General features: G+C 53.1%; 1 protein-coding gene across 1 annotated transcript in view; it reads right to left on the reverse strand.

Moving 5' to 3' along the window:
• Positions 1-766: 766 nt before the first annotated feature.
• Positions 767-16,619, reverse strand: part of INTS7 (integrator complex subunit 7) — a 34,083-nt gene continuing 18,230 nt past the window's right edge. Inside the window, exons 8-20 of the mRNA XM_049769777.1 lie at positions 16,022-16,139; positions 12,511-12,645; positions 12,065-12,162; positions 11,580-11,819; positions 10,192-10,329; positions 8,728-8,934; positions 7,821-8,015; positions 7,345-7,448; positions 6,152-6,220; positions 4,780-4,912; positions 3,333-3,431; positions 2,047-2,232; positions 767-1,305 (exon numbers count right to left, since the gene is read on the reverse strand). Coding sequence (XP_049625734.1) covers positions 1,024-1,305; positions 2,047-2,232; positions 3,333-3,431; positions 4,780-4,912; positions 6,152-6,220; positions 7,345-7,448; positions 7,821-8,015; positions 8,728-8,934; positions 10,192-10,329; positions 11,580-11,819; positions 12,065-12,162; positions 12,511-12,645; positions 16,022-16,139 — 2,004 coding nt within the window. The 3' untranslated portion in view covers positions 767-1,023. The remainder of the gene's footprint in view (positions 1,306-2,046; positions 2,233-3,332; positions 3,432-4,779; positions 4,913-6,151; positions 6,221-7,344; positions 7,449-7,820; positions 8,016-8,727; positions 8,935-10,191; positions 10,330-11,579; positions 11,820-12,064; positions 12,163-12,510; positions 12,646-16,021; positions 16,140-16,619) is intronic.

Genomic DNA, 16,619 nt, shown 5'->3' on the forward strand with positions numbered 1-16,619 from the left:
GTCAGGCCAGGACTACTGACTGAGCCAGTATACACACAAGCCACCCGGAGGCTGGTGCAGCTTCTTTTCTTCCAGGATACAAGGGACCAACCCTGGGGTTTGGACTGGCTCCTGTACACCAGGCCAGGGAGGGACAAAGGGGTCACGGCTCGTCTTGGGATGTGGGTGAGCCCGTTCACACACCTCTGGGTGCAGCCCAATCCCTGACAGGACAGACCCTCAAACCACTCTGGCCCCCAAGTTTTGCCCCTCTCTGCACCACTGCCAACCAGTCAGAGGACAAACAGGAAGTAGCAGAGCAACAGGGATATTTATTCCCGTTGCCCACAGACCACCCATGTTCTTCCCGCTCTCCGTGGGCCCAATGATGCCCACGGTGGTGACTCTTAAGCACAGTGGCGGAGAATGAGGCTGCGCACACAGTGGCTACCTCGAGACATGCCCATAACAGCACCGGAAATGAAATGTTTCTTAGGAGCAGAAATTGAGGGGCCCTGAGTGATTTCGGGGAAGGGGGGAGGCCTGGGCCCTGTAGGTGTGAGGTCCACTGAGGACCAGAGTCGTGGATCGGTCCTGGATCCAATGTAGTCTGCTCTACAGTCCTGGAGTTTCTACCGGTGGTGTAGACAGTTAGCAGGAAGTGCCGTGCAGGTAGGTAGTGACAGTCTCTGCACATGGCCCACAAGCTGGAGCGTCTGGCACCAGCATCCTCCCAGGCCGGGCTGAGTCTTAAAATATGGGCAGCTCCAAGGGAGAAGGACCCAGGGACTATACAGTTCAGTGGCAGGAACATGCCTCTGGCTGGGAACTCAAGCCCTTCTCCCACTCCAGTGCTCAGAACCAAACCTACTCTCAGGCACGGTTTAGGGCACTCCAGTAGGGGCAGAAGGGCCTAGATAGAAGTGATGTAGGCCCTCCTAGAATTCATGTAGATCCTTCCAGAAGCTGTGTAGATCCTTCTAGGAGCTATGTAGACCCTTCAAGTAGAGTGCATAGACCGTCCTAAAACCCACGTAGACCCTCCTAGAAGCGCGTGTAGGCTGTGCGCTGGGGCGGCTGCTGGGCTGGCAGCTGTTGCTGCTGCAGGCGGAGTTGCTGTGAAAATGGGTCCTCCAAAGACTTGACAAAGATGGTGGTTCTGGGGCCTGTCCTCCACACGGCACCATCAGCATCCTTCACTGAAGACTCCACGGTGATGAGGTGGGTGCCCAGCACGGAGAAGTTGAGCAGAAACTGGGTGCTGAAGTAGTCATTGTGGGGCTCGACCTGTTGCTCCATCTCGTTGGTCAAGTGGTCAAGGGGGATCTGCAAGGGAGTAGAGTGAGGCCACAGCAGGACCTGGGGGCTCTTAGGGTACCTCCCCCTGCCTGCCCTGTGGGGAAGGGACCAAATCTGCAGCCCCCCAGGAATGTGCCTGACACATGAGGATGTCCTTTCGAAGGCCAAGGTGTCTCCCATTGCAGCCAGGGGCCAGAAAGAGAGACATGTGGCTCCCGTGCCACGCAATGGGGTAAGGTCACAGGCCTGTCTGCTTGCTGCCCAGGCCGTGGGGACAGGGCACAGTTTCTCCAGGCCTTGCCCTCAGTGCCACAAAGTTCAGGGGAGCTAGGCCCACCAGGGTGACCGGAGTGAACCAGTATCCACCTGGGAGAAGCTGACAAAGAAAAGGCAGGAAGCTGGGCTTAAATCAGCCCCTGTACATGCCCCTGAAACCACAGTGGCCACAAGGTCCCTCACCCAGGCTCCTCTGTGCCTTTCCACCTGGGCACCTGGATGTTCAATTCTGAACATGCTCTTTTTTTTTTTTTTTTTTTCTTTTTCTGAACATGCTCTTAAGTTTGCTGTGCAGAGAAGAGGCCCTCAAAGGTGTGAAGGAGTTAAGTATGGACATGCCTCTCTCCCAGGACTCCGGTGCATGGATGAGCACGGACAGTCCAACCCTTAGCACAGCCCTGATGGCAGCTCACTCCTCTCAGAGTCCTTCGACCTCTGAAAAGGCGGAGCTCAGGATACAGATGAGGCCCGACGACGGAGTCCCACAATCACCTTATAGTCCTGGCCGGCTTTAGTCTGCAGCGTGGAGGAGACATTGAGGCAGACGGACTGGATCCTGCGGAAGAGCCCTGGCCTGGCGCCATGTTGGACCACCCCCTCCACCTTCAGAGCCAGCTGCTGGTTGCTCTGCACGGCAATGGGCTCCGCGGGGTTCCGGGGTGAGGGTGACAGAGCCAGCTGGAGAAGGTCAGGTAGGGCCGAGACAGAGCTATCAGCCAATGTGGCCAAAGGAACATGCAGACAGACAGCAGCCAATACATGTGCATATGTGAGCAGGCGAATGCATGGAATAGACATGAACACATGAACACATGAACAGAGCACACATACTCATATACACTCCGTACACGCTGAGACACAAATGAACTCACGCACACACACATACATACATAAGCTCACACACACACACATACGCACGTGTTGGGTTATACCTTATTTTACCTAAAACAAAGTTTATCCCTGGCTTCTTTGTATCTGTTTGTTTACAACTTAGTTTCACCCAAAAGATTGTCTTACTTGTAAACCTGGGTGGGTTTACTGCCCCATCCAGGGTGATCTCTGTACTCAATAAAAACGGCAGTTCTGGCAGGCAGATAGGGACATACTAGGCAGAAGACTGCCAAACTATACGTTTCACCCTTAGCCTGGTCTGGGTTATTTCTTGTGCGACCTTGATTCAGACTCTTCACTCAGGGCTTGGAGATACAGTGCATGGGGTGATTTTACATGTATGCACACACCACCCCATGCAGACCTTGCAATCTCCCTGCTTCTTCAACAATGCCCAGAGACCTAGCAGAAAAATCAAATCCACTATGGAAATTCTCATGTCTACCACCTGCTCCCTCTGGTCTTAGAAATTGAAACAGACTCGATTCAGAAGCAAATGAGCTTTTAGTTCTGGGCAGACACTCCAGACCACATGGCAATGAAGTTCATTTCCACAAAGAAACCAAAAGAGGTTCACGGGGCCACCAGCTCTGCTCCAAGAAAGACAAAAGCAAGCAAGCAGGTCCTTCAAAATAGCCACGTGCAGGGCCCTTGGTAGGACTTGGACCCGTCCTCAGGCCTCTCTTCCCCTCCCATTCCTTCTCCTCCAAAGTAAGCTCAGAGCATTGCCGGGTGTGGCCTAAAACAAAACAACGCAAATTTTATTTTGCCTTGTGCCACCCGCCAAGGCGGTCAGGTCAAGCTGCCCACAGCAGGCTGGGCCAAGCCACACCATCCCACACATAGCTTGGCTGTCTCCTGCCCTGACAATGCATTGGACCCAGTACCTTGATGCTAGTGGACTGAAGTTTCTGGAAAAAGTATCTCTGAAATGACAGTGGAACTTTCAGCAAAGCGATGATGCCATCACAAAGACAAGCTGTGTGCTGGGGAGGAAGAGAGAGTCAGTAAGACCAAAGGTGCCCCACACGTCGACAAATGCCCTTTCAGAAAAGTCAAAGCTGCCCATGACTCAAAGACACCCAGGCAGGAAACGGGCCAAAAGCCAGGGCCAGTGTCCACTTGGCAGACGTTCCATGCTCCTGCAGGGCGTACAATGGCAGAACTTTATTTTGAGGGATATTCAATAAAAAGTAGATGGGAGGGAATCCACATTCCCTGAGGCCATGCTCTTGGATGCTCGGAGAATCCTGCAGCCCAGGCGTGGGGAGGGACACCCGGAGGCCCCTGAATATGGAGCAGCTTCTGCCAAGTATGAGGCAGCAATAGGAAGAGAAGTGGCAATGGCAAAAGAGCAGCCCCTAGAAGCCCCCATCCTCCCTTCACCAACCTGCTCTCCAGGGGTGCAGAGGGGGACAGAGCTGAGTGCAAACATCTGGGAACACCTGTTTCTAAGTCAGAGGTCAAAGCTCTGGAAGCCCCAGCATCTGCGGCAAGTCCCCCTCCATGAAAATCAGAGCCAGGTCTTGGGGATTTTAGGACTCTTTTTTTTTTTTTTTTTTTTTTTAATTGTTATTTTTTTTTTTTTTGGTTTTTGGGCCACACCCGTTTGACACTCAGGGGTTACTCCTGGCTATGCCCTCAGAAATCGCCCCTGGCTTGGGGGGACCATATGGGATGCCGGGGGATCGAACCGTGGTCCATCCTACGCTAGCGCTTGCAAGGTAGACACCTTACCTCTAGCGCCACCTTCCCGGCCCCGATTTTAGGACTCTTTATGGGACAACTGTAGTGGTGGGCACTCACTGGGGTGGGTGGCTTTGGAGAAGGTTCCTGAGACACCCCCAGCTCCTGAGTGATGGCTCAGGGCCCAGAGACTGTGTGTGTTGGGGAGGAAGAGAAAGTCAGCAAGGCCAAAGGCTCCCCACATGTTGGCTGACTAGACAGGCCCAGGGATTCCATCCTGCCCCCTCAGCTGCTCCAAACATCACAGCCAAGTCACAGAAGCACCATCAGGACAGGCACTGCTCAGAGCAGGCGAGAACGTCCCTCCTCAGCCAAGCACTTCCCAAGGGACCCGAGCCAAAGGCCACTGCCTGGCCTCATAGCTCACCATTGTGAGCACCATGGCCGTCACTGTCCTGGAGAACTGCTTCTCAGGTATACAGGGACAAACACTCAAGCCAGAAAAACCCTGGGGGAAGGAAGCCTTCCTGGGGGTGGATTGGGGACCCCCCCCCCAAAGTCGCCCCCTCCCTGCAGAGTACCAGGGCCAGGACAGACCAAGCTGCTCCCACTCCCAACCCAGCCCTGCCCTATGACGCAGCTACTTGCCATGTAGGACACGGGGGTGAATTTACGGGTGAGTGTCTCCACTTCGTCCAGGACACGGCTGCACACGGACATCACCCTCCGTTCATACTCACTGTCAGCTGGCGCTGCCCCAGCAGGCCCCAGCTCCTGGAAACTATAGGAAGGACGGGCACCATTAGTCAGGAAGGTCCACAGAGGCAGCCTCCATAGTGTGCCCCAGTGCATTCCCACAGGTGCTATGGAGGAGATAGGGGCCCACCTTCACCAATATGGAGAGCTGCTGGTTCTCAATGCTGGCTCCACATACAGACTTGCTCCCCACTTTTCTCACTGCAACAGGCCAGCTGAGATTAGGGCAAAGGGCACAGGCATGGATGAGCACTGTCCACATGAGCTGGCATACAACGTTCTGCTGGCCCCGCTGTACCATGTCTCATTGCCCACACTACAGGTCCACATGTGCCTACTTGGAGACTAAGTGTGAAGGCCATGACTCTAGAAGGGTTCAGTGAAAATACAAACACTGATGCATATCAAACACTCAGGAAAACAATGAAAGTGAGACGGGCATGGAAGCCTGGAGGGGAGCAGGAACGGGGCACACTAGAAGCAGGCCCCAGAAGACAGGGGTGGGGGAATCACTACATTAAGGTCACCTGCATTGGGGGCCATAGTCGCTTACAACTGGGCCTGGAGCTATAGGCCTCACTGAAGTGGGAATCAAAGCTACATGTGCCTATTTCCAGAAAGGGTCAGTCACGGAAAAAAGACAAAGATTCATGCTTTAATGAAGAACTTTGAATAATTGATTAGTTAGTGGGGAAGGGAGGAGAACTTCATTGCAACAAAATAGGAATTTCCTTTTGTTTGAGAGGCAAAGAAATGTTCAGTTCAACCTTTATTAGAATATTAATTGTGGGGGCACAATCACAATGCCCAGGGGTCACTTTTTGTTTGTTTGTATTTGAGCCACACCCGTCAATATTCAGGGGTTAATCCTGGTTCTGCACTCAGGAATGACTCCTGGTGGGCTCTGGGATCATATGGGATGCAGGGGATCAAACCCGGGTCAGCCACATGTAAGGCAAATGCTCTTTCCACAGGGGTCACTTCTGGACCATGAGGAACTGTATGTGTTGTTAGAGATAGAATCTAGGTCAGCTGTGTGCAAGGTCAGTGCCCTACCTGCTGTACCCTCTCTCCTGCCCTAACTCATTAGGGTTTGAGACCAGAGTTTAAATATAACATGTAAGAAAAAAACATCCAAACCCAAAGATTTTTCTCCTTGGCATTTGTCTCAGAGCCGTGAGACCAGACTTTGGTGGGAAGGACACGAGCGAGTTCCCAGTACCTGTCATAAACCAGGGCCATGTAGTAGAGGAGACAAACGTACCTGGCAGCATCAGGGTCCAGGATCAGGGCCTCGATGGCGTGCGCGATGAGAAGACAGCTCTGTTGCTGGCTGAGCGGGTTAAGGTGCTGGGAGAGCAGATACGGCCCTGCCACCCTCCTTGCTGTACTTCTGAGCTGGATGGCTGCCAGCAGGTGGCACCACCTACCTGGTTGTCTGTCTGTGCCCTCGAATATCCAGGGTCTGTTAAGAGATGCCCAAATTTGCAGCCAGAAGGGCACTAACAAGGGGACACAGGGTGCCTGCAGCTCAGATGCAGATAAGGCTGTTCTCAGGCCAGAGCAATAGCCTTGCTGGGAGGGCATTAGGCACATAGAGCCAGGAGCAACCCTTAGGCAGCACCAGGTATGACACCCCCCCCCCCCCCGAACTCACAAAAAATTTAAAAAGAAATGGCTTTTCTCTGCCTTACAGCCGGGGTCTCCCTGATACAAGCTGGCACCACCAGTCTATAGCCCAGGTCCCCCAAGGGGCACATGTAGGGCTCTGAGGGCTGTGAAATCCCGAACCAGATAGGGCCTGCTGACACAGTCTGAGGGGAAATGACCCACAGAACCTCCAGCCTTGCCCAGGACCACTAAGAGGCACATTTGCCGCCTCCCACATTCCATGGGTCAGAGTAAACGAGGCTTAGGAAAGGGAGTCTAGGAAACAGAAAAGAGCACTTGGGAAACCCAGGAAGAGCCACAGCAAGAACACACCACTATGGGCAGGCCAGGGTGCTCTCAGGGACTACTAGTTAGGAGGGAGAGAAAATCCAGCTGCCAATGCTCAGGGCACAGCTGAGAGGAGACTAAGGAAGAAATAAGCTGTCACTGCATCACACGTGGATTTCACAGCAAAGCGGTGGAAATAATCTGCACTGAAAAAGAAACTCCCCTGGGGAGGGAGTGACAGTGCAGAGGGGAGGGCACTGGCCTTGCACGTGGCAGATCCAGATTCAAGACTTGGTGCCTGATGGGGGTCCTCTGAGCACTGCCATGTATGATCCCTGAGCATGGCTGCCAGGTGCAATTCCTGAGCACCACCAAATGTGATCCCTGAGCACTCCCAGGAGTGATTCCTGAGCAAAGAAACAGGTGTGCCCATCCCCCTGCCAAGAAAAAAACAAAACTAAACTAAATAAACAAGACAACAAACAACCCAGCAGTCAGAAAGACAAGGAAGCAGGATACAGCTCTAGGTTCCTGAGTGTGGCAGAGTCAGCATCAAATGAAGCCTGGTATAGGTCCCCATAGCGTGCAGCAAGGCTCCGGAATTCATCCATGGACTGCTTCATCTGCAGAGGAAGAGGAGGATGTGTCACTTGGAGCAATAAACCCAGAGCCAAAACGAGGCAGTGACTGACAGTGTTGGGCCCTGTCAAACCTCTAAGGAACTAAGACATGAAATAATGAACACACACGGTATAAGCCCAGTCAGAAAAAAGCCTGTGCATCCTTGAGTCCCACAAGACCCCCAAGTGCTCCCTCCTGATACCCATGGACTCAGGGAGCACCCGAGATTTGGCCACCAGCACAGGGCACTGCCCCAACCTCAGCCATCAGTCACTCTGCCCCAGGACAGGCCACCAGCTCGGTGATCAAACCTTGACCCAGCAGTTCCAGGTGCAAACACAAGCAGCAAGCCCACTCGGTCCCAGAGGCCTTGCCTGATTGGAGATGCGGCCACAGCGCTGCAGGTCGTTCCCCAAGGTCATGGCAATGGTGGTGGCGATGGCAGGTGGGGGGCTGGTCTTTAGGCTGTTGCAGGTGCAGATGAGCTGTGAGAAGGCTTGTAGGAGGTCAATCCTGAGCTTCACCAGCTCGCACTGGAAACTTAGAGGGTTCAGGGGTGTGCTGGCAGCCTGGGCAGGGGAACAGTCAGTCAGGATAGATGGGAGCACCATGAAGAGCAGGAGGGGGAGCTCAGACGGAGAGCACCAATGGCAGCCAGCCTCAGGATCCTGCACTCAAGCTCTGCATGACTAGTGCCTCGCAGCTCCAGAGGCAGGCAGACCCTCAAGTACAGCAGCAGCCTGGCTCAGGAGGGCCAACTCCCCCCTGATGTGTTCAAAGGGGCCTCTCTGCCATCTGTGGAATGCCTCTCTGCTGTCTGCAGGTGCCCCTCTCTCCCAAAGCAGCACACAGGACAGCCAAGGGCCACTTCTGGCAACACTGAGCTGAGAGCAGGAGCAATGCTGCCAGGACCAGTGTGGCTCAACTTAACACAGACATGACGAGGTGCAGGGCCAGGGGACAGGCTTGGGCCCAAGTCCGTGCCAGAGTCACACTCTAGCTCTAGACACCTCCAGCTGTGAACATACCCAGCTTGAGCATTTCCCTGAGGCACCTCCTCACATGCTGACCTCAAGACCTAATAAAAACCAAACAAGAATTTTTCACCAGAGGCCATAGGCATGTATTGAGAAGAGAAGCGTGGATAGGGGGAAGGCAGAGCGAGGGTAGTAGAGGGAAGGAGAGGTAGTTGGCAGTTGGAAAGTCCTTGCCTTCCTCTCCCAAGTTTGCCAGCAAGGTCCCACATCTGGTGAAAACAGGCCTGCAGAGTGCAAGACTTACCGTCAAGGATGCGATTCCCTTGTGGTAGGACTGCAGGGCCTCGGCGATGCCTGAGAGTGCCGCACTGTAGTCCCCCGCCTGCAGCCCCGCCAGACAGTGCTCAGCGTGTGAGAAGGCCTTCAGGCTGTTGAGCCAGAAGTAGAAGTGCTCTGAGGCCACCCGGGTTAGCAGGCTCCCATACAGCTCCCGTGCCATATCATGGCGACCCTGTGGGTAGAATGTGAAACCCCGAGAGTTGAGGCGCAGCTGAAGCTCCTATAACCACAGGGAGGCTGAGTTCCCAGCCTCGTGTTGCAAGATTTTCTCACCTTGCTCTGAGTGCTTCTGAGAAAACACAGTGCCAGGGTAGAGATACATTAAGATCCATTCTTGGGGGCCCTGAGAGATAGCACAGCGGCGTTTGCCTTGCAAGCAGCCGATCCAGGACCAAAGGTGGTTGGTTCGAATCCCGGTGTCCCATATGGTCCCCTGTGCCTGCCAGGAGCTATTTCTGAGCAGACAGTCAGGAGTAACCCCTGAGCAACGCCGGGTGTGGCCCAAAAACCAAAACCAAAACCAAAACCAAAACAAAACCCAAAAACAAAACAAAACAAAACAAAAAAGATCCATTCTTGGGCCTAGACTCAGATCTGGGACAGGGCCCACATGCAGGTGTGGTGTGTTGGAATTGGTCTGAACCCACAATAAAGTGACTGAAAATTGTGATTGTATGTGTGTGCATAATTGTGTAAGTGGGGATGCATAATCATGTGTGTGCAATCATGAGATCAGGTGTATTTGCATGTTTCAGTGTGTAATCGTGTGAGACTGTCAGTGTGTGATCGTGACTATGTATATAAATGTGACTGTGTATGTGATTCTGTTTGATCATGTGTGTATGTGATCATATATGTGTGTATAATTTTTGTGTGTGTGTGTGTATGATTATGTGTGAGATCCTGGGGGTACTGTGGAACCCCTGCCGGAGTGGGGTCAGGCTAATAAAACATTGTTCAGGCCTGGATCGAGCACAAAGGGCTGAGTACTGGCTTTGCCTGCAGGAGATCTGCACACCAGGCACCCCTGCCACCCCTCTGGACAGAGCACAAGGATTTCAAGCTATATCCTTGCAAACAAACTGAACAAAAATGGGGAGTCAGGGGCTTCCTTCCACGGACTGAGAAGGTACTTTAGGGTTCACTGTTTGTACCAGGATTGGCAGGGCAGGGATGGGGTATCGAGATCCCAAGAACCAGCCTCTAGTCGAGATTATGTCGAGATATGCAGCTGTGGAGAACCCAGGGGCGTGGAAGCCAAAAATATGAGGGTCTGGCCAATGCACTGACTCTCCAACAATGACATAGTCAAGGGAGCCGCTCTACCTTGAACAGCTCTTAGAGCCACGTCCCTCCCTGCATGGCCCTTTAGCCCTGCTGAAGCCCCACTCCTAGGTCCCCATAGTGCGTCCACCCCAGCCACACGTACCATGCGGGATGCCTGCCGGGCAATGCGGTAGACAGTCCAGCCGTTGGACACACTTTCCAGCTGCTGTCTGATGGCCGCTTTGACCTCAGTCGACAGAGCTTTCTGACTGGCCACGAAGATCACTGTGGCCAGGCTCACCTGGTGGGCAGGGAAGGACAGGCGAGTGTCAGAAACCTCACACACCTCCTGGTCCATCCCGAGTCAGCCCAGCTGTCAGGGAGCCCAGCAGGATCCATGTGGAGAAGGACCATCTGTGATGCCTTCCATGGCAGAATTATGCCACACCCTCCACCTCTTACATTGCTCAGAATAACGATGGGGACATCAGCAGGGAAATGCCCAGAAAAAGGCCACTGTGACCCCAGTCACAGGTTGCATAAGACTGAGGAAGGTGGGTCAGCCAGATGTACTTGAAATCAGAGAAGACTCCAGGGAAGAGGTAAACATGGCACTCATGGGCAGGTTAAGTTGTGCAAGGAACCTGAACTGGAGATATGGCTGCCTCTGGAAGGACAAAGAGACCCCAGGGAGTCGCCAGGGTGTCCATCTACTACAGGATGGACACAAGCTGCTCTTATTACTCCTAAAAGATTGGAGAGATGGGGCCGGAGTGCTGGTGCAAGCCGTAAGGGTCTGCCTTGAGCACTAGCCTAGGATGAACCACAGTTAGATCCCCCTGGTGTCCCATATGGTCCAAGCCAGGAGCGATTTTTGAGCACATAGCCAGGAATAACCCCTGGGCATCACTGGGTGTGGCCCAACTCTCCCCTAAAAAGAAATAGATTGGAGAGAATGAATTTCATGATTTACAACTTTGTTTTTTGGTTTTTGGTTTAAGGTCAAACTCATCAAAAAAGGACTCAAGTCACATTCGTTTCCAGCCCAGAGGGCACAGCAGAGAAGGCACTTGCTTTCCATCCAGCTGACCAAAATTTGAACCAGGGCACCACATATGATTCTCCCGAGCCCCATAAGGAGTGATCCCTGAGCACAGGGCCAGGAGGAAGCCCCAAGCTTTGCAAGGCATGGCTCAAAAACAACATCAAAATAACATATTCACCTTCACATTAGGCAAAGGTAAAGTCTAAGAAGCAACAAGCTTGGTCAGCTGCTCTTGGACATCCCAGAGGGGGAGGAGGAAGCAGGAAGTGGCAGGGGGTGGTGGTGGGGTAGAAGCTTTCAGCTGGGACACACCAGGCTCCCACTCCAAACATGAAAAGCTAACAGATCTATGGTTCCACCTCCCACATACACTTGTTTTTTAGGTGAAAAGGCCTGAATGTCGCTTTTGTGAGATACGGAGACTACACAGTCAACGCTCAGGCCTGAGGTACTAGGTTCAGATACGGGCTCCCTCTTTCTCTTTTCCCCTTGTCCCACCAAGTTACCAGCAACTCTTGCTGCCTGTCGGAGGCTGAGTGGCCAATGGTCCGGTAGAGCTCCAAGAGGTCCCCCAGCAGGCCGTCTCCCAGCACGGGCAGTTTCATGGCGATGGCCGCCAGGCAGTGGCACATGAGTATGCGGGCAGTGGGCTGTGCTGTGTGCAGCTGTGTTAGCAGTGCATCCACCACCGACTGGCTGAGGTGCGGCCGGCCCTTGGCCAGCTTGACCATGCAGTTCAGAGCGATCTGGAGGGCACAGTTAGGGGTCACGTGGGCAAAGGTAGATGCAATGCAGGGCAGAGCTCGGAATGGGTTGTCATGCGAGGGGAAGGGGTGGTTTCTGGAAACCTGATGTTTTTCTCAGGAAAAATACTAGAGGTACACAAGAAAGTCAGTCACAGTGCCTCAGGCAGTGGGCATACTGAGTTGCGAGCCTGGTGCTGGCCCCTGGTGGAGGGCCCCAGCCCCTTGCATAAGGAGGATGTGCTTACCTTGAGGGTGGCCTGAGCACCAGGGCAGTCATCTTGGCTGCAGAGCACCAGGAGGGATTCCAGGCCAAATACAGCATCTTGCTCCAGTGCCAAGAGATCTGCAGGGAAATGACTGGGTTCAAGGGGGCCAGGCCCATAGGTCAGGCCCAGGGGACAAGAAAAGGAATTCCCTGAAAACCTCCCCCAAAACCCCTTGAGACAAAGCTGAGAAAAAGGCTCTCCACTATGGTGGTGAGTGCTTCCATAGCCTCACCATAGCTCATAAACACAGATATACACCACACACACAAGCATTCATGCATGCACACACACATGTCATATTCAGGGTTGAAGTCTTGCCTGGGCACAGCCTAACAGGGATGATTCCCAGGCCCATCAAACTCTCAGTGTGAAGGAAAATGGAAGCAGTGAGCCCCCACTTTCCCTATAGGGCACAGATAACGCACCTTTCTCCTGACAGGAGACCGTGATGTTGGTGAGGACACGCACGCCATGCGCTGCCACGCCCCGGCTACTGTGGTAGCAGCACTCCTGGGCGAGCCTGACCAAGTCCGAGGCCCGGGGGGAGGAGCCTACGTTCCCTAGATGAGCAGAAGAAAGGTGGGCTGGAGTCCAGATGATCATCTTAGACCCCAAGATGTACCTGCATCACCCTGCTCCATTGTCTCTTCTTCCCTGTACTTTCACAAGCAGCAGCTGCAGGTTTTGTGCTGGCGGAGACCTCTACCACCCTAGAAATCCCGGAATGATGCCAGGACCAGGGCGAATGGTATGGTCTACAGCAGACACTTTAAAAAAAAAAAAAAAAAAAAAAAAGGCTTGCCAGGAGAGATAGCATGGAGGTAAGGTGTTTGCCTTGCATGTGGAAGGATGGTAGTTCGAATCCCGGCATCCCATATGGTCCCCCGCGCCTGCCAGGAGTGATTTCTGAGCGTAGAGCCAGGAGTAACCCCTGAGCGCTGCCGGGTGTAACCCAAAAAGCAAAAAAAAAAAAAAAAAAAGACTTGCTAGAAGGGGAGCGAATGGGTGGAAGCTGGGTATGGAAACACTGCATGTCTGAAGTTTGGTAGGAATTCATGAATGACTCTAATGCCACAATGACTACATTTTAAAAATTGATGGGGCCGGCGAGGGGGTGCTAGAGGTAAGGTGTCTGCCTTGCAAGTGCTAGCCAAGGAAGGACCGGGTTCAATTCCCCGGCGTCCCATATGGTCCCCCCCATATGGGAGCCAGGGGCAATTTCTGAGCGCTTAGCCAGGAGTAACCCCCATCATCAAAATGGGTGTGGCCCAAAAAACCAAAAAAAAAAAAAAAAAAAAAAAAAAAAAAGGAATCGAGAGAATCAAGTAGGGCCTGGAACAGTTTCCTTGCATGTAGCCAACCCAGGTTCAATCTCCAGCATCCCATATGGACCCCAAGCCTGCCAGGAGTAATTTCTGAGTGTATAGCAAGGAGTAATCCCTGAGCACTGCCAGGTGTGGCCCCAAAACAAAACAAAAAAAAAGAAAACCCACATTTGAGAAGGGGAGGAGTTGATTATTATAACTTGAAACTTTGGCCTTTGGAAAGAAGACCTAAAGGAAAGGAAAATTCCATCCCCTGTCAAGGTCCACATGGGGAAGAATGCAAGCAAAGTGGGCTCAGGCCTCTCCCAAGGATGTGACTGGGCCAGCCCAAATCAGCTGCAGCAGACCCAGCTTCCATTTTCCTGGAGAGGCTCCATCCTGCTGTTACTCTGAGGCCACACCTAAACATGAGTTGGAATCTAGATGGAACCCAGGTCAGCTGCATGCCCTCCTTGCCATGCTCTGACTAGGACTGTTGAAGGCCTTCGCACAGAAGTGAGTGGCTGTGTGTGAAGGTACTTAAAATTTAGGCCATCCAGTACTATAAATACTGGCCCTGCATCTGTATGCATGGAAGGCATCATGGCAGCACCAAGGAGCCAAGGGTAGGGCAGGAAAAGGCTGGGCACAGACCCAAAGCACATGGGCAGCTGCCACCAACTCTGCGGTCACAGCAACACCAGCTGTTCAGCTGTGCCAAGACACCCCTCATGCCTGCTCTCCCGACCCCTGCCCTTCCTCTCCCTTACATCAGGGTTGACAAGAGAAGCAGAGGCCAGACCCATGCATGCCCTGCCCTGTGCTGGCTATGGGCTTGGGAGAAAACTGGCTGGGCTGTGCTTCTGTATCAGTGAGGCCAGGCCATGTGCCACAGCTGAGTTCCAGTGTCACTCACCCCACATAGGCTTCCTGAGAGCAGGGATCAGTGATGATGGCCCCCAGCTGGCCCAGGACAAGTCAAATGGGCCCATCTGGAGGGCAAGTGAGCTTTGCACTGCTAACGGTAAAGATACCTGGGCCCAAATCATCCAGTCCTGGAGCAGGCCCCAAGGGAGTAGGACAGGGTTTTTACTCACATACTTCAGAGGGAAGAGGCGCTGGAAGTGCTCAGCATCTACTGACAGCCAATACTGATCTCTGACAGGGTTATTTTGGGGGTGGGAGGGGCCACATCAGGCAGTGCTCAGGTTACTCCTGGCTCTGTGCTCAGAAATCACACCTGGTGGTGCTCAGGGGACCCTATGGGATGCTGAGGATTGAACCTGGATCGTGTACAAGGCAAATGCTCTCCCACTGTATTACTGCTATGGCTCCTCTAAAGGAATGTTACTGAGTTAAGCCAATGAAGCATAATGTTATGATCACAGGCATGAGTTAAGAACTAATTTGGGGGGCCGGGTAGGTGGCGCTGGAGGTAAGGTGTCTGCCTTGCAAGCGCTAGCCAAGGAAGGACCGCGGTTCGATCCCCTGGCGTCCCATATGGTCCCCCCAAGCCAGGGGCGATTTCTGAGCACATAGCCAGGAGTAACCCCTGAGCGTCAAACGGGTGTGGCCCAAAAAAAACCAAAAAAAAAAAAAAAAAAAAAAAAAAACAAGAACTAATTTGGGGGGTCGGAGAGATAGCACAGAGGTATTTGCCTTTTAAGCAGCCAACCCAGGATCTAAGGTGGTTGGTTCGAATTCCAGCATCCCATGTGGTCTCCTGTGCCTGCCAGGAGCTATTTCTGAGCAGATAGCCAGGAGTAACCCCAGAGCACCACCGGGTGTGGCCCAAAAAACAAAAACAAAACAAAAATCAAAAGAACTAATTTGGGGGGGCTGGAGAGATAGCATGGAGGCAGGATGTTTGCCCTGCATGCAGAAGGACGGTGGTTCGAATCCTGGCATCCCATATGGTCCCCCGAGCCTGCTAGGAGCGATTTCTGAGCGTAGAGCCAGTGCAGCTGGGTGTGACCCAAAATAAAAAACAAAACAAAACAAAACAAAGAAAAGAACTAATTTTGGGGGAAAAACAAACTAATTTGGGGATTCAGAAAGATCACACAATGGGGAGGGTACCAGCTTTGCAAACAGCCAACCTAGACTCAATTCCTGTCACCCCATATGGTCCCCTGAGCCTCACCAGGATTGATCCTGGAGCAAGGAGCCAGGAGTCAGCCCTGAGCACCACTGGATGTGACCCATGAAAACAAACAAATAGAACTAGTTTAGGAGATCAGGGAGATAAGACAGGAGTGGCTGAGACTTGTGAATCCTGGCTTTAGTCCCAGGCAGGGCCACTGGTCTGTGGATAAGCCCTAAGCACTATCCAGTGTGGGTCCCTCTGCTCCCCCACTCACCACAAAGGATTAGTTTGGGGTTTCTTTCAGGTTTGAGGGGGTCTTTTCTGGCTGTGCTCAAGGGGTCATTTTGTACCAGACTGAACCAGGGCTGCAGCCTGACTCATCTCCCCAGTCCCTAAAATCATCAACCTTAAGAGCATGAATCCCAGTTTTGGGGGGGAGCACTGGACACCACTTGAGGCAATCAAAGGAACAAGACCAGCCCTCCAACCTGACCTCATCTCCAGCAGCAATGCTGAAATAGGATGGGGCCCCTCCCAACCCCTCACCTGCAGCTATGCTGAAATAGTGCTTCACGGCAATGGTGTCTGACAGTGTGGCCAGCACCGACAGCATCCCCAGCTTCAGGCTGTCATAGGGCGTCTGCAGGGCACATTCACAAAGAGCCTGGGAGGCAGAGGGAAGACAGGTCAGGGCAAGGCAGAGGGGATACAGACAGGTCAAAACAGGGCATGGGGAGACGAGTCAGAGCAGGGGAGCGGGAAGACAGATCAGAGCAGGGCAAGGGGGAGATAGGTCAAAAGAGGGAATCTGGGGCCCGGAGAGATAGCACAGCGGCGTTTGCCTTGCAAGCAGCCGATCCTGGACCAAAGGTGGTTGGTTTGAATCCCGGTGTCCCATATGGTCCCCCGAGCCTGCCAGGAGCTATTTCTGAGCAGACAGCCAGGAGTAACCCCTGAGCACCGCCGGGTGTGACCCAAAAACCAAAAACCAAAAAAAAAAAAAAAAGAGGGAATCTGGGTGACAGTGGGCCAGGACAGAAGGAAAATGGACAGAGCAGTAGAGGGAAGATGGGTGAGTCAGAGCAGGGCAGCAGATGAGAAAGAGCAGAGCAGTGGGGAGAGGTCAGAGCAAGGAAGCGGGGAG

This window comes from Suncus etruscus, chromosome 3, assembly GCF_024139225.1.
Source record: "Suncus etruscus isolate mSunEtr1 chromosome 3, mSunEtr1.pri.cur, whole genome shotgun sequence".
In the NCBI taxonomy this organism is placed as follows: Eukaryota; Metazoa; Chordata; class Mammalia; order Eulipotyphla; family Soricidae; genus Suncus; species Suncus etruscus.